This window comes from Parambassis ranga, chromosome 13 (assembly GCF_900634625.1).
Source record: "Parambassis ranga chromosome 13, fParRan2.1, whole genome shotgun sequence".
In the NCBI taxonomy this organism is placed as follows: domain Eukaryota; kingdom Metazoa; phylum Chordata; class Actinopteri; family Ambassidae; genus Parambassis; species Parambassis ranga.
Genome location: NC_041033.1, coordinates 2137046 through 2161094, shown reverse-complemented (window position 1 = coordinate 2161094; position 24049 = coordinate 2137046). Strand labels below are relative to the sequence as shown.

General features: G+C 42.6%; 1 protein-coding gene across 1 annotated transcript; it reads right to left on the bottom strand.

Moving 5' to 3' along the window:
- Window positions 1-2403: 2403 nt before the first annotated feature.
- lhx1a (LIM homeobox 1a) lies at window positions 2404-9976 on the bottom strand. The gene is made up of 5 exons (XM_028420488.1): window positions 9469-9976; window positions 7669-7892; window positions 6859-7142; window positions 5060-5225; window positions 2404-4223 (listed from the first exon to the last, which is right to left on the bottom strand). The coding sequence occupies exons 1-5, from the start codon at window positions 9636-9638 to the stop codon at window positions 3844-3846; spliced, it is 1224 nt and encodes a 407-aa protein (XP_028276289.1). The 5' UTR covers window positions 9639-9976; the 3' UTR covers window positions 2404-3843.
- Window positions 9977-24049: the final 14073 nt, after the last annotated feature.

Genomic DNA, 24049 nt, shown 5'->3' with positions numbered 1-24049 from the left:
ATATAATACTTACAAAGCTGATTGCAGAAAATAGAACTTCTGTAAATTTCTGTGTAAGGATTATATCCTAGGAAAAAGTTATGGATGGTGGAAGAGGTCTGTAGAGTCTGTAAATTCAATCGTTCTGGCACTGTGTTTGTATGAGAGAGTAACACATTTGTGGTGAACAGTGATGCAGCATTGAATCAATAAAGAAATGTACCTGAGTTTACCATCGTCTGTCTTTGAGACAGAAAGGAACTGTAAAGAGTAACGTGTTGGCAAAACAAAGAGCTCGTCAGCACAGGTCAGCTTATCAGACAGCTACATGACTGTGTATCACCTACTCACTGAGTATTGAGCCAGGGAAATGTGGCTCAGCAATCAACCAGCCAGCTCCATTGATTAACAGTGTTTTCTCATTCCTGGCCAAGAAATTGGCTTCCCCCAACATGTGTCGTTTGTTTGAGGAGAAAGAAGGGCCTGGTGCCATGTGTTTGTGTTATGCTTACGCTACGTTCTCTCCAAGGAGAGGCTACACTTCCAGCTGAGCCACTCTGCATTTAAAACTAGCAGCCAAATGCTTCTCATATGGAGAGGGGCTCTAAAAAAAATCCCTTCTCAGTTTGAACGCAAGAATCTCAGTGTTCGCCTGCTGGGCCTGAACTTCCTATTGGCTCAATATTTTGGCCCCTGTTATACCCTAAAGTAAGCGTTTTGTACACTGCCCCTCCTTTTTCGAAGCGTTTATCCCCCCCTCTCATCACATCCACTCACATGCACATACAGTACACTTATTTTGGCTCCCAGTGGGTGTGTGGGCTATTCAAACGTCCTGACTCAGAGATTTAGAATGTCATTTAAAACCCATTCAGTGCTGTTAAGGCTTGTTTTATTTTTCCAGTGTTAGCCTACAAGGTCAGTTTGCACCAACAGCTGATGAGCGATCAATAGGAGATTTGAATTTAAAGAGCCATGGCCCCGGGGGCGGTCAGTCGCTGGTGCATGGTGTTACCACAGGGGGGGGCTAAGCCCAGGGGCTCAACAGAGGCCCATATCCATCCACACATACACACACACCCTCCACCCCCACCTTCCACTCCACCTCCCCAAGCTTGGTTAACTCTCAAGACCATGATTAATTCATGGTGGATTACAGTCTGGAGGCAGGGGAGAAAACTAGGATTGCATATGGTCCTAACTGCACGCACAGGGTTAGGGAGATAAAGGTTCCCCCGGATTCATGCCACAATCCCACCGCCCGACTCACTTCCCTACAAGTATGAATAATTTTCTGCAAAAGATCACGCCTCAATGTTTGGGCTTCTTGATTATTATTTCGGGAGAAATAAGTTAGGAAGGAAGAAGAAGTCCCTCCCAGCCGCCCAGACCGCACTGCGAGAACAGAAAGCTGCAGGGAATAATGGGAGCGGGCTAATAAAAGCATAACAAGCAGGAGAGCCACAGTCACGCCAATTTCATCATTGTCCTTCACAGTTGCACAGCTAACTCCTTATGATTAGTCGACGGCCTCAAGTAACTGGATGGAAGAATGTGAGCGGTTATAGGAGAAGAATCAGCTGTGAATTTTACTCCCCCCCTATGTGTCTGCTGCAGCAAGCCGGTCCATGAAATGCCTCCAAGGCTGGGGGGAAGAAGGTGAAATCAGCAGAAAAAAAAAAGTTGTTCAAACCCTTGTTCTGTTTGTCTATGAATTGCTTAGGGTCTGGTGGAGCAGTGGGCTGTGAAAAGAGGAAAAAACCTCATGTTTCCTGACAGTTTAACACGAAACTCCTCCTCCTTTCTACAACTCGAGCTTCCATCACTATTCCACCAAATGCCACTTTCACTTCCCACTCATGGTTTTGGAATGCTATTAATCAGAATTAACAAATGTTTACCTGTCACCACGTCTGCAAAAGGCCAATTATTTCACACTCCACGCGAATGGAAAATTAGACATGTAGACAAAAAGTGTTCATTATGAGATGAGTGACACTGGCCTGTGATGTACAGCTGCACTGCAATGGTACAAGAATACACTGTCAATACTGTAGCTGCTCCAAAGAAAATATGTTAAAAAAAATTCATGTATATTTTCTAGTTTTATTAAAAACACATTTTTGTCAACATGTTGTATTTATACAGTGAATGGTCTAATATGCACTGGAGGTCACATAAGCTTAGGTTTATTGGAACAATAAAAGACATACCATGAGGGTTTGATATTCAAAGAGATGTAGCAGCTAACTAGCTGCATATTTGACCATCAATTTTTAATAGTTTGGATTTTTCTCCTTTTTGAAGACACAAAAATAAAACCTGTCTAAGTATGTTATATTAACAATTTTATGAATGTTATTGTCAGCATACTAAAAAAATTAAGAAGTCAATTACTCCTTTGAACACTTACATTTCGTCTCAACACGTTTTGCAATGATGGTGCAAAGCACTTTAACAGTATTTGTGCTATATATATTTTTTTTAAATTTGGCAAATGTCTACTTTACTTTGTGTTTTTATTATTATTTTTTTCAAACTTTTTTTGTAAACAACATCTTGTACAAACTAGCACAGTGAGCCACAACCCCAGCAAATGTCTGTGTGTGTGTGTGTGTGTGTTGTTTTTTTTTTTTATCTCCATACAATATAAATGAAATCAATACAAAAGTTTGGTTGGTTGCTTGGAACATTTTTATATGGATCGAAGAGGTTCTAAAACACGGGTTTTTCGAGACTTCTGGACTCCTGAATTAAATAGATTACGTAAACAGTTGACTGTTCTAAGTCCCATTTAGAACCCCAGTAGAAGATTTTTAGAAGGTAGACTTCATTTCAAACAGTTCAAGTTCACTTCCATTTTAAATAAAGGGTTTGCAATCCATTGAGGGTTTTTTTTTACTTATTTGCCTTTTGAAGGCGGCCTTCTTCAGATTTGGTGGATATTCAGACCAAAAGAAAAAACAAAACAACAACAAAAAAATAGTCCAGGCGAAAGGGAAAAAAGAACTGTCATTTCTTCTGGCCTTCAGAAACATAGCGTGAAAAAGGTTAAGTGTCAATATGGCAGAGCCTTTGAGAGGCAAAGAGGTCTGAGGAGCTTCTGAATAAATACAAGGGGACACATCTACAGTGCCTCGGACATAGTCTGAACGCCGCTCAGCCTTCCTACAGTTCCCAGGTCAGCACACAACCAACCCCTCGGCCCCTTTATTCTTTCTCTCTGTAAAGCTATTGAAGTCTTTGACAGTACCTAATGATGTTTTCATGTTGGGGACGTACTATAAGAGATTTTGAAAAGAAAAAAAGAAAAAAAGGGGTTTCTTCTTTACCCCAACGTTGAGTGTTTGAGGTGAGGTGGGATGGGGTTTGGTCGCTGGGCCTGGACACTGACAGGAATTAGGAGGTGTGACAGGGTGCCTCCTCCTCCCCCCGTGGGCAAAAACAGGGTGAACAGGGGAGGAAGTTCAGCAGTCTCACCCTTTTTTTTTCCTTTTTTTTTTTAGTTTTTATATCAAGTTCATTTTTTTCATGGGATGCAGGGTAGGGAGGCGGGGTTGAAAGAAACAGCTAAAACGCCCAAACACAATACTTAAGACAATGTTTTTGAGCATATTTCTTTATGCCGGATACGTTTTCTCCACCCCACAAAAAAAAATCAAATGGGAGAATAAATAAATAAATATCAAAAAATGCACCCCATTTAAGAAACAAAACAAAAAACAAAACAAGAAAATCAATGGCGTTGCTCTAACCCTGTCGATATCCATGTCCCTGTTCTTGACCCCCTTCTCCCAACACCAGCAAACCTCACCACCCTCTGTAACTGAATCTCTGACCAGTAGAGTCCACTATCTCAACAAGCTACCACACAGTGCCCTCGTTCATTTCCGAGGGTGGGTGGGACAGGTGGTTGCTGTATCCGCTGCCGTTCAGAGACAGTGAGGTAAAGGGCGGACTTGGGCCGAATCCCTCAGAGGAGATGCTGTGCAGGGGCCCTGGGATGCCGGGCTCTGGGCTGGGAGAGTCTCCTGGGTGATGGGACATGATATCGGAGAAGCGCTGCACATCGCTAGAAGGGTGGTGGCCCGGCAGGGGGTGGTCCATACCTCCAAGGGGGGTGCCAGTGGGCCCCGAAGAGGGCACGAAGGGCAGATCAACTGGGGTCTGGGCCTGTGACGACGGAGGCCCCTGAGGGAAGAAGTCATAGTTCCCTCCTGGGCCGTAGTACTCGCTTTGATAATCTGCAGATCCAAGAGAAGAAGAAGAAAAAAACCTCAGTTAGCTCTGACTGAGAACAATGGGTGTGCAGAAATAATTCTGGGGACGTTGAGGAATTCATTGAATATACATAGCTTGATTTGTATTAGAGAGAGAGAGACCCTCGCCGTGCTACATTAGTCACAGAGCACGTTACACTTAAATCAAAACTGCAATTGGGTGGGGAGAACAACGTGGCCACAAAATTAATTAAAATGGGGGCCATTTCATCAGCGATTCTACCTACTGAGACCATTTTTTTTTCAATTCAGCAGAATATTATTAGACTCTTTTTTTTGCTTCAGCAGGAAGGACAAAGGCCCAGGAACAAATGAAAGTCTCTGAAAATTATCAGATATTTCAAAGCATTTGAAGGAATGCTGCAGAGCTGCTATCAGATCGCTCAGGTGTAAACTAACTTTACTTAAAATGAACTCACTGATTTCCAAATGCAGAAGTTCAAAGTGAAAAAAAATCATATTAAAATGTTCTTTTTTAAAATCTCCAGATGAGATTGAGCACAGAAACTCACTGGGCTGTTAAAACTTTATATATGTATATCTGCTTTTGTCAAAGATTTAATTGTGCAGTGCCTAATATTTACTTGAGTTGGAAGTGCCTTTGTTTATTATTTAACACTAAATGATGATGTGTTGATAAGTTGATAAGATAAGAAATGACAAGATAATAAAGGTATAATAACACAGGAGCGAGAGTATATATATATATATATATATATATATATATATATATATATATATATATATATATACTCAAAACAAATGAGATCTAACACTTTTTCCTGTCAAAATCCTCATACCTCCATAGTAGGAGAAGGGCCCGTTGGGGATGAGCTCCCCGGGTTCCAGTCGGTCCACCAGCGTCCTAATCCGTCTAGGGCTCCGGAAAAACGCGTGCCTCCGTGCGCCCAGGGCGCTCAGCTGCTTCATGCGCCTCTCTTTGGAACGTCGGTTCTGGAACCAGACCTGGACGCATACACACAAATATCGGTCACTTCCTGTCACACAAGTAATATCAAATAGGCGCCATTTTGATGGCACGTCAATATATGGTGCAGGAGATGGGAAGGGGCATAGAGAGATGATGGCGCCTGTGATGTGAAAACATTTTCAAATAAATAAAAGTCGCCTTTTCCCCCCCAGCGTTAAAATAAAAGAACCTTGTCTAATTACAATTTATGTTTACCTGCAGCACACTGGCTCCCCGTTAGAGTCAATAACCGCGCTCACTGTTTGTTTTGCGTCGTGCGTGATGAGCCGGTGCGTTAAATCCGCAAGGCTGCGCGGTGGAGAGGACTGCGCACCAATTATCGTTACAGGAGCGAGAGTCACATCTAACCTCCCTAATGATCTTTTAACCCTCCATTTACTCCGACTGAAGGCTACAGCAGCGGGGGCTTAAAATCTCCAATTAATACTTAATAGGAGGGTTGTTACTAATATATTATCGGGCTCTTGGAGGTTATCTTTTCCTAATCTATAGGCAGGCTTCCTTTAATTACGCTCTTCCCTTTTCCACTCTCATACATATTAGATACCCCACTCTCGCTCTGTCGCCATTAATCTGATATGCTAAACCTTTTTTACCTTTGATCTGCCCCGCAGCCTCAAACACATTTTGGAGCATTCCTCAAAAACAGAAGAAATGATCAAATCCTGTTAGTGAAATAAAAACGCTTGGGCCTACGTTTTCTGCGCATGAATCTGTTCATTTCTCTGCGCAACAAAAAATGTACGAATTCAACAAAACAGGGTAAATAAATAGTCCCCCTTAATAATAATAATAATAATAATAATAATGAGTTATCGCTGCTCATTGCTTAACTTGACGCCCTGCTGTAATTCATAGTTGTGAGGAGACAATCTGAGGACCCTTGAAGCAGCTTTCCGCCTTTCCACTTGGCTGGAAATGCGCACAGCATGGCTAAATGTGGTCGCAAAACGTGATGGCAACGCTCTGCCAGGACTCCCAGCGCTCCCAGCAGCCCGGCGCCAGTTGGCGACTTTGCCCCGTCGCGCAAGCCAAGAATCAAAAATACCCATATAAATTACCCGTTTTAAATCAGCCTGCGTCCGACGGCCAATCGTTTTTTTTTTTCTTTTTTTTCGGTGGCTTAATGAATTCAACGTGACCGCGCAGTTTGGAGGGGGAAAAGAGAGGCCTCCTTTAAAGAGGGGTGAAGGATGTGAGAGGAGGGGAGGGTGTGGAGAAGGTGATGCTGTGTGTGTGTGTGAAGGGGGGAGGAGGTGGGGCCTCTCTCTGGTGAGATGAGGCCTGCGCGGTCACGGCAGTCTGGCGGCTTGGCAGGGACATATTTTTTTCCATAAAATATAAGCTGTTACATCACACCTTTTTAATGGGTGCGTAACATCCTATAAAACAAAAAAAGCGCGGGTACACCTCCTCAACCTGTGGGTGTCCTCTGAATTTTATTTCCATATTTCCAAATGATTTACTCCTGAACCACATTTAAACCGGTGGGGACTGGACTATAATTACAGTTTACTGAAGGGCCACGTGGACTGATGATAAACACCCCGTTTGTTTAAAAAAATGATGATCTGAGTATGAATGAATGTGCTTTTGAGGCTCCTTTACCTGGATGACCCTCATATTGAGACCGGTCTCCTGGGCCAGCTGCTCCCTGATGTGTCTGGTGGGTTTGGGGGTGGCTGCGAACGCTGCTTTTAGCGTCTCCAGCTGTTTGGCCTTGATGGTGGTCCGGGGCCCGCGTCGCTTCCCTCCCAGGTTCTGATCATCGTTCTCGTTGTTGACCGTCTCCTTGTCAGACAGAGTGGCTATTTCCGTTTCCTTCAGGACCACGTCGTCCTGTAGCTGGTCTTGGGAGTCCGGTGATAAACTGGGGTCGCTGCACGCCGTTACTGCAGAAAATACAGGGAGAGGTTAGAACAAAACCAGGAGCCAGTCCCCCAAATGTGTGTTTATCACTGTCCTATGTCTCTGTCAGGGAGAGGTGGCTGACAGTCAGAGCAGCATATCCATCCAATTATTGCGCATTCTAAATTGCAGTTTTAGGTTTAATTAAGGATTATTAACCTAAGATATTCATAAAGCAGCGAAAGTAAATATTTATAAAATTAAATATGTATAAAACGTTAAATGGAACAAAGCATATTTACACAACCAGACCAAATAAAAATGATAATGAGGCTGTAAAGTAAATATTACGCATTTGGTAAGGGAATCATCAACACACAATAGGCTGTGTTTTTTTTTTTGTTTTTTTGATTCTCCTCTTTGAGTGCCGTCTAAGTCCTGGTCATGGAAATGATGAAACCACTGCGGGACTGAACACATCACATCAATCACAATTTATCCTGCGTGCGCGCGCACAGACACTCACACACACACACAGATTCGCGAGCGCGCAAAGGTCTCCCTTCGTACCTGAGAGGAGGTTGGTGTCTTTTACACTGTTGTTGCTTAGGTAATCGTCTTTGCAAACGAATTTGTTCTCGTCTATGATGTAGAGCTCCTCGCCGGTGGAGAGCTGCCTATTGCACATCATGCAGGTGAAGCAGTTGAGGTGAAACACTTTGCTCCGGGCCCTCCGGACCAAGTCGTTAGGAGAGATGCCCTGCGAACAACCGCCACATTTGGTGCCGAACCGCCTGCAGGAAAGAAAATAAGCCTGGTTATTATTATTATTCATTTTTCATGTTAAGCTATTATAATATATAAAATCAACATGAAGTTTGGTGTGGTGACTGAATACAGATTATCAATATTGACTGCAGGCCTGGAATCACATGTTACTGTTTCAAACAAATGAAGCGACTGGAGCCTATACTTTCTATAGCATTGTTGTATGGACACGCAATTTGAGAGATATTAGACATATACATCTTTCTGGAATATCATCTGTAAATGATAAAAAAGAATACTGGAAAAATTAACCTTAACACCAATAAAGACAAAGCAAAGAGAGAACGTTATTTTAAACGCATTTTGAAGCACAAGGAAAGATTTTAAAAATAATTCATAGTAATATCACTAATAAAAATAATAATAATAAATGTTTTGTGCAGCTATGTTTAATTTTTTTTATTTTTTGTTATAAAACAGTTCTATTTTTATGTTTTGAAGAGTTACATTTTTTTAAAATATTGTGATTATTCTATATTTTTATATATCTTTATTTGTCATCCCTGCTGTGTGCTGTTTATTTCTTGCTTTAGTTCTACAGCCTTCCTAACCTCTGCAGTCTATCTTCCACACACTAACATGTTTGTAGCAGTTTTGTTTGGCTTTCTCTTCCCTGCCTTTGACTTCAGCCGTTAAACAATGTGTATTGAGTGGTGTGCACCGGCTTGTTGACTGCACGTCTGCGATTGCATTGTCTGCGGACTTGATCTTTTCAACTAGTTTACTATTCAAATCCACTTATCACGTCCTCCTCAGCCGGACTGAGCAAACACACCGGGCGCAGCGGCTCCTCTGGCCTGGGGTTTGATCCTATGCGCTTTCCCCCCCACGGCACTGCCTGCTCTGCTGCTGTTTAAAAAAAAATACACCCCAAGTGTGATTTCCTCGATTTCCTAACAAACCAACACCCCCTACCCCTACCCTGCTGAGAGCGAGTGCACACGCGTTTAATGTTGCTGCTCCTCTTTTGTTGTTGTTTTTGCATAAGAATCCAAATTAACAAGCTTTTATTACTTACTGCTAATCAAAGCTTATCGCGCACACGTACTCATTGACGCCTGTGGGCACGGACAGGTCGGTTTATTCACCTATTTAGAGGAAAAATAAATAACTCTGCCTTCTTTGTAAATAAGCCTGCAGATGTTCTTTTTAATACGTGCCATTTTTTCTACATTTTCTTTTGGTTCTTTTGGTTTGGTTATATTTTGTTATATTTGCAATTATTTTTTATAACTTTTAGGGAACAAAGCTTATTTAAATTTGTAAATTTTGTAAATAATAACAAAATGCATCAAATTAATCTGAAGTAAATTTGAAGAAAAACTAAAGGAGTTTTTTTCAGTTAAATGTTTTTGTGTCTATTTGAAAAGAAAGCTTGAGCACGGACATCTTCAGTTATATTAGCCACTATTTCAAATTCCTTCAGCCTTAAACTGTGTCTGTTTGAACTGCTTCTTCTCGTCTTCCACACATGACACTAGTCCGATCACAAACAAACAAAAACACTGCTGCTGAGTTGTTTGTCTCCATCTCCGAGCTTACCTAAAGAAATCATTTTTGCAGTACAGTCTCCCCTCTCGAGAAAAACATTTTTCTGTCAAATTACATTTGCACTCGCAGCACTGCACGCACTTGACGTGCCAGGCTCTGTCCAGCACGTTGAGCAGAAAGCGGTCCAGGATAGGCCTCTCGCAGCCGGCGCAGTGGACCATGGCTTTTGGCTGGGTTATATACAACAACCCCCACAAACAAATGAAGCACACGCACGAACAAAATCAACAGCACAGGCCGACCATTGACCGGGTATCTGCTTTCTCCCTCCCCCTGATTCGCCTGGAGCTCCCGGGTCAATGTGCGCGGAGAAGCCAGTCGATCAGGTGTCACCACAGATTTCTCCCTGCATGCGTAAAAAGGGCTCAGCGTCCAAAAAATATATATATAAAAAAAGAAAGAAGAAGAACCAGGAAGGGATGGCGTCCTCTCTAGCAGATAAGCCAAAATCAAACAGTCCTTTTTATGGATCCGAGGCAAAATTCAACCAAGATGCAGATTTCACACACAGGAAGCAGCGGGTCGGTTCAGGAAAGGAGAGCGGAGCCTGTTTGGGTTTCCCTGCCACTCTTAGAAGTGACGCATCGGCCGGGAAGAAGAAGAAGACCGTCGTGTGCCAGTCAGTGCTGGAAGAGGCGTCTAATAAAATGCTTTCAGGGCAGAGCTGTCACACAACAAGACACGCACGCCTATAAATAAATCAGTGTACTTTAACATGGCAGCGTATCCACTGTTCAAAAAACCCGGCGAGAAACAAAATCACACAGCCAAAAAAAAGATTATAAAAAGAGTGTTTTCCCCTCGCGATCTGTCGGATGATCCTGGCTCGGGGATTTTGGGACGCGCTGGCGGCTCCGGTAGTAGTCAGTGTGTATGCTGGCTGGGATGCCCCTCAGTCTCCAGTACCGTGCGTATGTTGGGATGCGCTGGGTCTCCAGTACACTGTCTTGCTCCTAAAGATCCAACCCAGCCTTATTCCCAGCCTCCTGACGTCAGGCCGCTGCCGGACCAATCAGCGCAGCGCCATGCCAGCAGCCATCAAGCCGCCCCATCATAACCCAGCGAGGGCTCTGCCTGCTATTTATGCCACACACTCAAGACACCAATTGTCAAGAATTTCCCTGCAAACTGTCATATGTTGGTGAATGTGTTTGGAGGAAGCAGCCGCGGCGGAGGGCGAGCAGCGCGGAGGGAGAGGCGCCACTTTTCAGCTGCTGAGCAAATTGTCTTCTGGGCATGAGGGGGACATGAAGGAGGAATCTGAGCAGGTAGATACAGGATAAAGAGGCTGGAGGCGCATGTTGCATGGCGCGCTCCCTGTTTATTTATTTCAAGTTACTTTGCGCAAGAAAATGACGCACGAGTTGAGCACGTTTGTTTTGCTGTTTAAGAATAATTGGAGCATTTTATCATCATCATTCTTATTATTTTAACCAGCTGTGTGTTCAGATATAATTGCTCAACTGCCGGTTTTGCATTTGAATGCACCACGAGTCCATCTAAATGTTTGATTACGCAGCAGGTGGTGAGTCGGTTCTGGAGATGGGACGGTGTAGCGGTAGCGCACGTTTTTTTTCTTTGGTGTGACGGAGAGGAAGTGTGGAAGTGAAAGACAGAGAGGCTCTAAAGTTGACAGCTCGTGCGGCTCAAGCTAAGGGCTCGCGGCCCAGACACCTCTGACGATTCATTAGGGAGGTCCAATCCACTTCAATTTAAGTAAATAACACCATGAGCCTAACAGCCTGGATTATTAAGCTGGATCCATACTCCGCGAGACAAAGACATTTTCCCCCCCTGCAGACGTTACGCCCACAAAATGACGTCATTTTTTGTCTCTGACCGCCCGCTGATCCGCACTCCTGTGCACAGGGTCCGGGCCGAACTTTGTCTTTCAAGGCTGTGCGGCAACCATGCTGTGATTGGTCGGAATTTATTGTGGGTGTGATGAAAGTGGAGAAGCGCGAGAGCCTCTCCAGGTATATAGGTAGGTGTGTAAACAGCACTGATTCAACAGATTTAGATAAGACCATACTGGTTTTGCATGACGAGCAATAAAAGAAAGAAAGAAAGGCAAGTCAGGGTGATTTGTCACCAATAACTCCAGACAGCCGTTCACACATACCAGATGGTGACTGTTATTACCATTCTATATACTCCTACATACCCGGGCATAATAGGCTCGTTAACAATGTCTGTATATCTTTGCTATTGTTACTTTTAATGTCGCATCTTCACAGCTCATCACCGGACAGTTTGAAGTATCGCAGGCACATTGGAACACAGTAGATGTGCAAATGTGGTCATAAAGGCACAAACACTGAATCTTTGCTATTGTTACTTTTAATGTCGCATTTTCACAACTCATCGCCGGACATCTCACGCTGTTGCGGGCACCCTCTCTGTATAATGCCCTCTTGCCATGGCACACGTCCTTGTGGTGTGTTAAAAAACTCAGTAAAGTCTTTCCTTATAGTTTAGTGGGCGGGCCGTATGAGGAGTTCTGCACACACGCGTCTCGCGGAGTATGGTACCTCAGTGCGGAAAAGACCTTTTTTTTGTATCTCTTACCACCCGTGGAGCGCGTTCTCCGCTCTTTGTCTCGCGGAGTATGGATCCAGCTTAAGTCATTTCCCTTCAAAGAGAGCAATCAGGTTGTTGATGATTTACAGGCCTAACACTTCCTTTTTGTGACTCAATGAAAATAGAAAAGTTGACATGTAAAGCTTGTTGAACTAATTTGTTTAGTTCCACTTTCTAACTAAAATCTACATTTACAAGGAAGCTTTAAAATTGATCCATGAAACGTTTATTTACTATTGCAGCCTGTAAGACATTTTTAAATAAATATTATTGCAGTAAAATGTGTTTTTTTGTCTTTGTTGGAAAATATGATTCTTTGCTAGTATTTTAAAAATGAATCAAGCTCAATAGTTGCGCACTAAAAGGCGATCCGGGGACACCACATTTATTCTCCAGCAGCATCTTCTCGCATATGGGCTGCTTCTCATGCAAAACGCCCGTCCCCGTCCAGCTGCCTCCCTCCCGGCGTCTGGGGAGCGCCCCCTTCAACAGGACATGTGTTCCTGGCTTAAAGAAAAAGAGAGATAAGGCTTCACAACAGACACACCATCCCCTTTTTTTCCTTCTCCAAACAGCCCGGTGCTTTTGCTCTCCTTCTGCACTTCTCCTTTATTTTTACGCACACTTTTTGTTTCTGTTTGTCCTCATCTAAGCATCTTTCATGTTCTGTTTCCCATCAGAGAGAGGCAGAGGGGTCACTGTGCTCCATGACAACTGTGCGCAACCGCTCTTCACAGAAGGCCAATCAGCAATGGAAATATCGCGTTTTCTTTTGGACTACAAACTCACTTTATTTCTCTCTTTCTTTCTTTTTTTATCCCTGCAGTCTGAAAAGGCCCGACTCTCTCCGCCACCAAACACACAAACTTGTAAACGCAGCATGTAAACAACAAAAGTTGTTGTTATTTCCATGTGTAGAAGATGCCTTGATAGTCTGTCAGTGGGGATAATCTCTGCCTGATTTAGAATAAGCCACAGAGAGAGGGAGAGAAAAAGCCAGCTCACGGAGGCAGATTAATCCACGAATAGAAGGAAATCAAAATATGGGCTATAGGCTTAAAAATATCTCAACTCCCCTCCAGGCAAATACACTATTAAATGCAAAAATGGTTTTAACCTTACCACTGTAATCCTTCAGTAGCAATAGATTTTTATTCTCACCCATATTTTCATTCTGATGCAGGCAGAAGTTGTAAATTAGAATTTGTCTGTGTTCAAGCTGGAAACAAAACTGTTTTTTTTTTTGGGAGGAGACAGCAGGCAATGAACTCTAAATATACTTTATTATTTAAGGCATTTCTCCTCTTTTGCTTTCCAAAGTGTAATTGTGGACAGTACAGGCCCAACGATAAGAAAGGGGGATATTCTTGTATCAGGGCCATGGTGCTGTAAAGCAGCCCAGGAGATTTGGGGTTTATGAAGTGCTGACAAGTGAACTGGTACACTGCGAGATAATTAATCTGAGATAATGAATGAGGCTGTGAAGATGCATGCAATCATTAATTCTAATCATGACACGTTTATTTGTCTCCCCTCTCTCCTCAGGCTCAGTTTAGAGACACAATGTCACTACAACAATGTGTGAGGGAGCACGGCTAAAGGAAGGAATGAGGACTTTGGAATAAAGGCTAAATACTGACTCGAGCAGGTGATTAGACTGTGTGTGTGTGTGTGTGCGTGGGTAGGGAGGTAAAGGTGGTTAAGTATGAGGCAGAGATAATGACAGATACCGGGGGTGGCCGTGAGAGCCAGGCTGTGCGACCTCACAGCCAGGCTGCAGAAGGGGGTGACTCCGGTAACACAGAGAGAAATATCACCCCCGCCTGGAGCTTTGATCAACTGAGCAGGAAAAGGGGAGGTGGAGTGTGGAGGGTGGGGTACCGGTCCACTGCTCTGTTCTGCTGCTGAAACCTTTCTGAAAAAAAAGTTATTTATTTTTACAGAAAGAACACATTGACATTCATAATTCATAATCGGAGGCATCGATCATTCTGGCTCATGAATGTGTTTATTTTGTAATAAAAATGGCACCAGTTGTGTGAAACTGGCTCACTTAAGATTATTTGTATAATTTTTCATCTCTATTCCTACTTAGAAAACCTCCCCGCGTGGAATAAGAGAAATTATTCCATGGTGAATCTCTGGCAAAATGCGCATATTTTGGAAAAAGAAAAGATTTAAAGGCCAGGAGAAATAAGGTTGAAATTATTTCGTTTCTTTTTTTCTTCTAAAAGTCCACCTGCCAAAGGGATTTGAATTTCACTCCATTTCTACCAATAACGAATTTAAAATCATAATTCATGTCTGTGATCAAAAGTTACTGTCTTCTTCAATTGCGCGTACACAGAAGCGTTCCATGTCCGCCAAATGGTGGCGCAAACTGCCTCAAAGCGCGCTCCTTTGACGCAAAGTTTTGCATCATATTCATAAACTGCGTATTTAGGAGTGGAGTTTTTAGGGGAGGTGCCCTGTCCTGACCTTGCATTCCCTCCCACCCTGCCAATCATTATTCACCGCGTTATCACGCGCTCCTAGGATATCCATCTATACATCTATCCATCCTGGCGCGCAGCCGAGAGGGCCATCAGACGGAGACACAAGGGGTCTGTAGCGGTATAACCCACATGACCGTGGAGCCTGCAGCAGCTAATACCAAAGCAAAGTCCCACAATCGACCCACCCCTCTTCCTCCTCCTGTACATCAGCAGCAGAACATATGCCGATGTGAACTCGACGTGGATTATTGAGCCAACAGCAACTCTGTGCAAACATTTTTCCAGACTCCCCAACTCCGGTCCCGGCCTGTGCTGAGAGAAATCCAATGGGATTTATAGATCATCTCCCTACAGCTGTCCCTTCTCAGTCAAGTCAAGTCAAACCCCCGCCCTCCCCTCCTACTCCTCCTCCTCCTCCTCCTCCCTCACACATCCACACATATTAACCGGTGCATTCAGAGGTTCACAATCCGACCTCCAGAACCATCCAACAGCCACGCTCTCTCATGGAGATCAGTGAATACGGGGAGACGCAGGGGTCACCCAGAAACAAGGCCACCACCACTACAATCTGAGTCCTGCACACTCCTCTAGGGGGCGAATTCCATCTGGGTAAAGAAAAAAGCTTAGGTGATGATACTGTTAGGAATGCTACAACATTATTACTCTATCTCTAATTCTAATTTATTGATGCCAGAATAATGAAACCCACCACTCCCTATCAGTAATATTTGGTGTGGTGGATACATTTTTATTTTACTGTCTCATTTCCAAATTAAGTTTGACTGGCAATATCCCTGAATTGATCCAATTATTATGGATATGTTGGGTGAGTAAATACATAATTATAGGAATGCTCAGGATAGGCCTGTTTTTTCCCTGTGGTAGCAAAGTGATTTATATCCAACAAAAGAATTCAAAATAAAGAACTGATATCACTGGCTTTCCAGTTACACACACACATGTTTCATCAGGTTGATAACACACCCCTAACAGAAATCCTAAAAAATAAAATAATAATAAAAAAATCTCAGAGAAAAAGCTGCAATCAGACCCTGAGAAATGATCACACATAAAGACGATGGGAAGCAGCCTCTAAAGCAGTTCCCCTAGTTTAGATTAATGGTACTCCGCGCTTATTCTGCAGTCGGGGTGAAAGGGCTGGGATCACTAATGATTATAATATAATGTGTGGCGATAACCACTCCCTTTGAGATATTATCGCCCGCTGGCCAATGCTCAGGGGACGAGCTGCATGGCTGCAGAGCGGCAGATAGCTGCTGCTGCTGCTGCAGCCACCGCAGCGGATTTCTACACTAAATATATAGGGGGGAAAAGAAAAAGCCTGCAAGCAGGGAGAGAGGGAAAGCTGGCCACTGCTGATACCTGCATTAAAATATACAGCAGCCATATTAATGCTGTTGTCTGTCTCTCTCTTTTTTTAATGATGGGAAGATGAGGATTTTTTTCATGGCTGAGAATATCTAGGAGCGCCCATGCCTATAATTCCCAGGCTACAGCTCCGGGCTACATTAGAAAAAAAAACATTCTACTTGTTTTTAATAGCAACTATTTTAAGTGATTTAATTACTACACACAAAACACACACACTTAAAGTCTCCTTTACTGCGGCCGGATAAATCTTGAAGGGTTCTTTAGATTAGCAGGTATACACACAACCTCAATAGTTTAATGTATTAATCAATCAGAATTCATGGCAATTTTGTGATTTTAGATTTTAGGAAAAATGTTTAAAAATGTCCACGGTCTGTAAAGAAACCCTAAAACCTCAAATTTAAGCTTTTTGTCAGATGTATTTTTGGTGCACTTATTATTGTTGTTGCTAGTTTTACGCACAGAGTTGACTGTACAGTATGGGAAATCATGCCAAATCTTCATCCTCCAAAAGGACACACGCATAAAAATAAATACATTGTCTACAAATTAATGTAAAGTGTTATCCCAAATAGAAAATAGAAAATAAAATTACCTAAATCAAGAATCAAAAAGCCTTTGGTTATTTTGTTTTTTATGTGGACACGTGCAACTTTTCCAAATTCGATTAAATCCTGTTTAATTATCAACATCCAATAATCAATACCAAAGAGCCCAGTCCTCGACTGAGTGAAAAAAAAAGCCAGTAAGAGAGAAAGGAGGAGGAGAAGTAGAGTGAGTGATGCTGCTGTGTTGGACGCACCGCGGCCTATCCCGCGCTATCCATCTTCATTGGAGCTTTTGTGTGCGCAAAAAGCAGAGGCGCGCATAAGGTAAAGCCCGCATCAAAGCAGCGGCTTTATTTTTATATCCAATAGATCAGCAGGCAGACAAAGCTTTATTTTCGCCAGGAGGGAGATATTTTACCTCTGCCTTACGGTTTTATGTTGGAGAGGTGTCAGCCGCTGGAAATGGATGGCTAATGCATAGGCAAAGCGCTGCTCGCCTCGGCATGCTGCACGTCAGAGGGGGAGCTGCCGGGGAAGAGCAGCGGGGATTTAAGGCCCCTGGGGGCCCAGCATGGGGGGGGGGGGGACTGAGCACTAGGGGCGACAGAAGCATCCGGGCATCACCCAGCTGAACACAGACGTACAGTTAGTATAATTATGAATCACTTATTTTTGTATGATTACAGAGCATTAGCCTTTTCTGAAGTACATTAGTGTGGTGGAAACATGTAAACAAGGAGCATTTACGCATAAATGACAACAAACAAAAACGAGCACAACAATAATGAGAAAAAAGACGTCATTGTTTATGAATCAAATGAACATTCACACATATTTGCCTTTCCTGATTGACACCTTTAGCCCGTTTAGCAGTAAACAGGAGCTCATGCAGCTCAAATCAGCAGTGCAGTCATACATCTCAGTTAGACCTGGTTGCCTGTAAGGGCCTTTGCTCAAGGTTGGTCCCAGTATTTACAGGGGCCAAAGAACAAACTCTGTCCTCTCCCTCTTCAAAGATGTAGTCAGTGCAGTGAGCATTTAGAAGTGCAGATTACACCCTTCAGTTTCTGTTAAAACTCCAGGGCCGGTCCATGTCTTTACAAGACCCAATGAGCAGAGCCCCCCCAACCTTCCACCCACCCTATTTATTGTGAATGGATAAATGAATGGACGAATGCAGAGCAAAATAGGAACCACAGTGAAACCCCTGCTTTATTGTGCTTCAAGTGACATTGTATTGTACAGAACCCACCTCCTGTAGTTACCCTAAGGGACTCCCTACAACTGTTTGGGATAAGAGTTCCTATTCATTGTATAAAGTCATTAATATCCTGTTTCTGTTGCAATTTTGCAATGGTAATATGTAATGAATTATATTTACTTGCATAAAAATATCATATAGTATTTAATTTTAAACATATTGCCTGTATCTATGTTTTTTTTCATCATCAACTGAATGTTAAAAAAAAGACAAACACCTTAGTATAGCTACACATACACACACATATTGGAGCTGGCCTTGTGTTAAATCCATAAATCCATGTCTGTTCCCTGTTTATAAGTCCAAAGCAGACACATTTTGTGTGCTTAAGAATATGCTTTTATTCTTTAAATCATGAGGAAATGCTAAAACACTTGAATAAGTGTCTAAACTGTGGTAAGAATTAAGGAATGTTTTTTACTGTGAATTAGTCCAAAAATTAAACACAGATTACATTCAGTTCAGCTGTTAGAACATAATATTAACTAATCAACTCATTTGCAGACGTAATCTTGACAGTTTTTAAATATGAAAAATGTTTTATAGTTTAGTTTTTAATGGGGTGTTTTAGTATCCCATCTTGGACTAAATGTTGTTTCGATGGCAGTCAGATTACAATCATCATATTTAAAAATGTTACAAATCCCAGGCAGCATCCTACAATCCAGTCTTTTTGGAATCAGCCTTGAAATCTTTACATTTAGCTGAACCTCCCCTAACACAGCCTCATACAGGACTATTAGCTAGTTGTTAAAATCTTATGCACTGTTCACTCGCTGACACGAATGCAGATTCCTCGCTATATGCTGCAAAGAGTTAACGAGATTTACAATGCCGCTCAAAACACAGAGCTTCCCTGTCATATTTCCCCCCTCATGCTAAATAGAAATCTTAAGAAGTAATTGGAATTTACTGCATACCTGAATAACTGCATATAAATAAGCACACATTTCATCGGGGGGTTCACTGACACTGTTTGGTCGCATAAAAACTGCTGCATACATTATAATACACAGCAAATAATCTTATTTTGCTGCAGCCTTTGCTACATGCTTGGGATTCCGTCCAAATTACCGAGGATTTAAACAAGCGTTTTCAATTTATTAAACCTATATGGGCAACATTTCATTTTAATGGGACAATTTATTTCTGGGAACGGATTATCAGGGGTTGGTGGAAACCATGGCAGTGTGTAAATCTGACAGTGTTCATCTCATTTAAAGGCAGCCTGCCTTCTTCTTCTTCTTCTTCTCGGGCCTGTTTTTTTTTTTCTTTTGCTGGACGCAGGAGGAAGAGAAGGAAGGTGGAAGGATTCAGGTGGCTCGCCAAGACCTTGACCTCCTTCCCCCATGCCTGTGGCTGAAAGGCAAAGCTAGCTCGTTGACTTTGGCCATGTCTCACAGACAAATTCCTCAATTTTCAACACCTTTATGAGCCTGCATGCGCTTACTGAATTTGGTGGAGGAGGACACAAATCCTCCGGATGGGATTGGCAGTCATGCCCCTGGTCTCTCGGCCCGACATGCTCGGGATGTAAAGTGGCCGTCGACGGCCCGACCCCCCGGTCGAGAGGGCTCAGCGGATTTGGAGATAATGACATTTCCGCCTCTATTAAGATTCACATTAACCATTTCACCACACGACCCCATTTCCCTTTGTCCTAGACCTGTGTCAAAAGCCTGGTGGTCTTACCATGCCTGTGGTAATATTCAAAGCTGGCCAAACAACCTGCATGCACATTTCCTTCTATTTCAGGAAAGGACAAAAAAAAGAGGCTGTCTATATGCAAAGAATACAGTGAAAATATATCCCACTTGTTGAAAGCAAACCGCCTTAACATTCATGGAGCAAAGTATTTTGCTGCAAATAGATCCCCTATGCTGGTATCTGACATTTTCCACATACACTAATGTATCTCATCTTCTTTTTCACTGACTGAAAGACACCTATACCAAGTGACCTCTCTCTCTGTCGCACACACACCTCCCCTGCTGGCTCCCAGAGCTGTGACTGTGGGAGGGAGGCCAAATTGTTTGTCTCTCCCTATGTCAAGGCTCTGCAGTGTGGATGAGACCATGAGAACAACTGTTCCCTGCTTGGCTTCTGGCTGATGGCTCCATCAGGTCTGAGCAACAGGGAGTCGGCGCTGGATGAAGTTGTGTGTTAGAGAGAGAGAAAGAAAGAGAAAGATGGAGTGTAAGTATGCATTTGAGCAAAGGTAGTGTGATCTTTCCAGGAGTGAAGAGTGATGCAGTGTAGAACCAAGATGGGCAGTTAAATGTCAGCTTGAAAAGCGACTGTTGGGAAACAAACACTACAGGCTCTTGAGCTGTTAGGATGAGAGATGGAAAAAGCTCCGAAAATCATGCTGCTGTAGACATAGGTAGAGTCAGACTATGATCACAGAGACTCCCTCTCTGGAATAACTCAAATCACAAAGGAAGATAGTGATGAACGGTCTGCTTCTAGATTAATTGATGTCCAAACACATCTTGTGTGTTTCATTATCCTTTGTCCAGCAAAGGATCATGTATCTTTAATAATGTAGTGATTAGCACTGACTCACAGCAAGTAAGGTCTGGGTTTGTCTTTCCGCTGGGCTTCCTCTTGCAGTTCAAATACATGAATATTAGATTAACTGTAACTGCAATACACAAGCAATGTGTGCAGGGTGTATCCCAGGGATACCCACCAATAGCCCTGTGCAGGATAAGGCATATATACCAAATGGATGAATAGATGTTGTACCTAAAAGGTCCAAACATTAAAAGTATGGAGCAGGAGTCAGGGTGTGGTTAACTTAGCTTAGCATAAAGTTCCAGGGTTTCTGTTTTGTTGAATGCTTGAGACTAACCAGATGTGCTAGGAATAGGAAGCTGCCCTAAGATATTGGAAATACAAAAACTTTCAAAAGGACACTTGAATCTCGACCAATCAGAGTATAGCAGATTTTTTTGCTGTCTTGGCAAATATAATATGTGCATAAGCTGCAAACAGTCGCTTCTTGCTATCATCACCATTGACTATTATCACACATAAACACATTAATTACAGAGCACTTCCACCGAGGCTGCTGATTGGTCCAAAACATTGACAGTTTAACTGCAAACACATAGCTTGAAGCTTGGCAAGATGGACTTGTGTGAGTTTGTGCATCCAGCTGCCTGCAAAGTATGCATACAAGCACAGACAGCTGTGTAGTCTTGTCAGCATGCTGAGGTTACCACAATGCAATTCTGCCATAAACACATTACTATATGAATAAGATACTGCATGTGGTCAGTAGTTCATGTTTGGAGCATCTCACTAGCTGTTTCCCCATTTCTAGCTTTTGTGCAAACTTTTAGCTAACTGCAGTCTGACTCCAGTCAAAATATAGAACTGTTCCTTTAACTATACATTCAAAATGTATTATTGGCTGATGCTAATGAGTTTTTAGTATCATTATTGACTGTATACACTTAAATGAACTAGAAGGTTAACAGTAAGCTTTTGGATCTCCACACGTGCTATAAGGTCTTGCGCTTGGTGTGTGTGGAGCACTGCAATCATTTAACTCAGACATAAATACTGTACAGGAGCAAGGTGCCAGTGAACAGTCATCTATATTTATTGGCATTTCCGCTACATTGATTTTCTCCTGTGCTCTGCATGCAGTGCATTTACAAGGGTATTTAGTCATATTTCCATCCCTGCTCATGCATTTCACTGAACTCTCTCTGTCTCCATTCCTATCACTTCCTGTCTCTTCTGTGATAACGCAAGTGGGTTAGTTATGCCACTGCATGGAGAACCCTCCTCCTCCTCCCCTGACTCGGTGTTCCTGCAGACGAGTTGAAAGGGTGAGGAGGTCGCAACCTTCCTGGGGGATGTTTTACGATGACATGGCCGGGAAGGTCTGATTTGTCTCCACTGGAGCGTGTTGCTAGCATCTTCACACCCAGCCAGAGAAAAAAAAGAGAGAGAGATAGAGATAAATAGAGAGAGGGCAGAGGAGAGAGTGTGTGCACAGAGGAAGAGTGGCGGTGGGAGGGGTGACGGTGTTCGACGGAGGTTGGAAGTGTAAAGGTGGTGGAGGAGGGCTGGCTGTAAATTAGCCAGGCTTGGCAGACTGATGGTCAGCAGTAGTTTCAGAGAACAGGACCCACCTTGACCCCCCGCTTAGGACATCCAGCTGAGCCCTGAGGGAGGAGGAGGAAGAGGAGGAGAAGGAGCACAGCAAGCTATTGGACGTCAGATGGATACATCAAATGTATTATGGACTTATATGGTCACATTATGGACTTATATGGTCGAGTCACTTTGTAGCAACATATGATACCATGACTAAAAAATGAAGGATTTCTTTAAAAAATTCCCATACAATTCTGACAGGCACACAAATTACAAACATTCTTTGCCAGTGCAATATTTGAAAACGAGTGGATTAGTAATTATGTTTTCACTGCTGTGATATATTGCAACTTGTTAGCTTTCGTTCTAGTTAGCTATACGAGTTTACTTTGGGTCCATATGTCCCTTAAATGGACCAATCAAACACTGGTTCTAGAGTCAACCTTTGTTTTGTTGCAGTGCTCTGCCTCACAGCCTGATGGCTCCACATCCTACACACTGGTCCTTTAAGTTTCTGTGCACAAGTTAAAAAATATCAGAAATAAATCCATTTTCAAACTTCGAACATGGAAGATTGTGAAAACCAACCAGAACACTACAGAATGTCTGACTGGACTGTGCACGATACTTTATAATACATATTGGTATGTTGCAGAACTGAATATTGCAATAGACACTTTTAACGAAAGACAACTGAAAGTTTTTGTTACTTATTTATACAACATAGGTTTATCTATCATCGTTAGTAACTCTGAAATGACCATTTAACAGCAAACATAGGAGTCTGCAAAAAGTTCTCTCACACACACAGAAAATGGTATTTCAGAAGACATGTGGCATCCTCCACCATCCACAGAAACTCACCACATATAATAAATTGGCCTGTATTAAGCAAATTAATCTCACGCTTGGCAGTTCATCGATCTGCTGCTTTGCTGTTGCTTATTTGCAATCATGGAGTTCATTAATGGAGAAAATTATCTGAGTCACCCCGAGGTGTTTCAGCTGGGGAGGAGAGAGTTAAAACATGCTGCAGGGATGTACTAATGTGTGTGTGTGTGTGTGTGTGAGAGAGAGAGAGAGAGAGGGTGTTAGTTTGATTTGCATGAAGTTTGTTGGAATGCACTCCCCTATGGGGCATAGGTGGGAGAGTTAACACCCCGCAACACACAGCCTCAACACACTCTATAAATCATGTAATCCCTGATACTGGAAGACAAACATGAGAGCAGATCTAATCAGGACTTGGCAGAATCCTTTTATCTGGGCCCATCTCTGCCTGGTCACACACAGTACACAGTCCCGCGCCCCTCTTATGACAAACACTAAAGTGGGTGATAGTTTGTGATGGATAGGGGCTTGGTGTAGGAGTGGGTGATGGCTAAGGCAAGGGCTCGCAGACTCATACTTATGTTATAAGGATGATATTTATCATGAAATCCGACCATTTACATTGCATTCGGGGGATAAGTATTATAAAACTTTAAAATACTTCTTTCTTAATTTCTTTGTGTGTATTGAGCATCATTGTGGTTCCAAACAACAACAGCGCAGTTTGATGGATGTTGGTTGACAGTTTGTTTCTGAATGTAATAATATATGCTTAAAAACTTTAACAATTAGTTTTAGGACAAATGAAATTCATTTTATCTGCAACTTCTCTAGCTCTTGCTCTTGCAGCTCTCTTGGTTACCATAGAGATTTGAAATGCACTTATTCATGCTATTTTATTGTCCTTAACATCGACCTACTAAACATACATATTGTTATATACATGTTGTTATATTCACCAATCAGTGACAGATCTGTGATTCTGGTGTCATCATAGGGTCGGAACAAGCAGCAAACCGCCAGGGCTGAAGTTAAAACAGTAGCGGCAAATCTGCATTTCTTTAACTGGCCACTTGAGGGGGGTCCTAAAAGTGAGTAACCCCCGTTAAAATGTCCAACTTTGCAGCAGCAATAAGCACATTTAGGATCTGGTGCAAAAACACCTTTGCTCTCAATACTAAAAGCCTACAGTATATGACTTAGAGGACAGTTCTGGTAATTACTCAGTAATGGCGGCATTTTATGGTCAATTATTTCTGAAGAACCAACTGAAGCTATAGAGGATAAGCTGCTGAAGTCTGGTAGTATGTGTTTTGTATTAAAATTGTTTTGTTAATGATTGACACAAT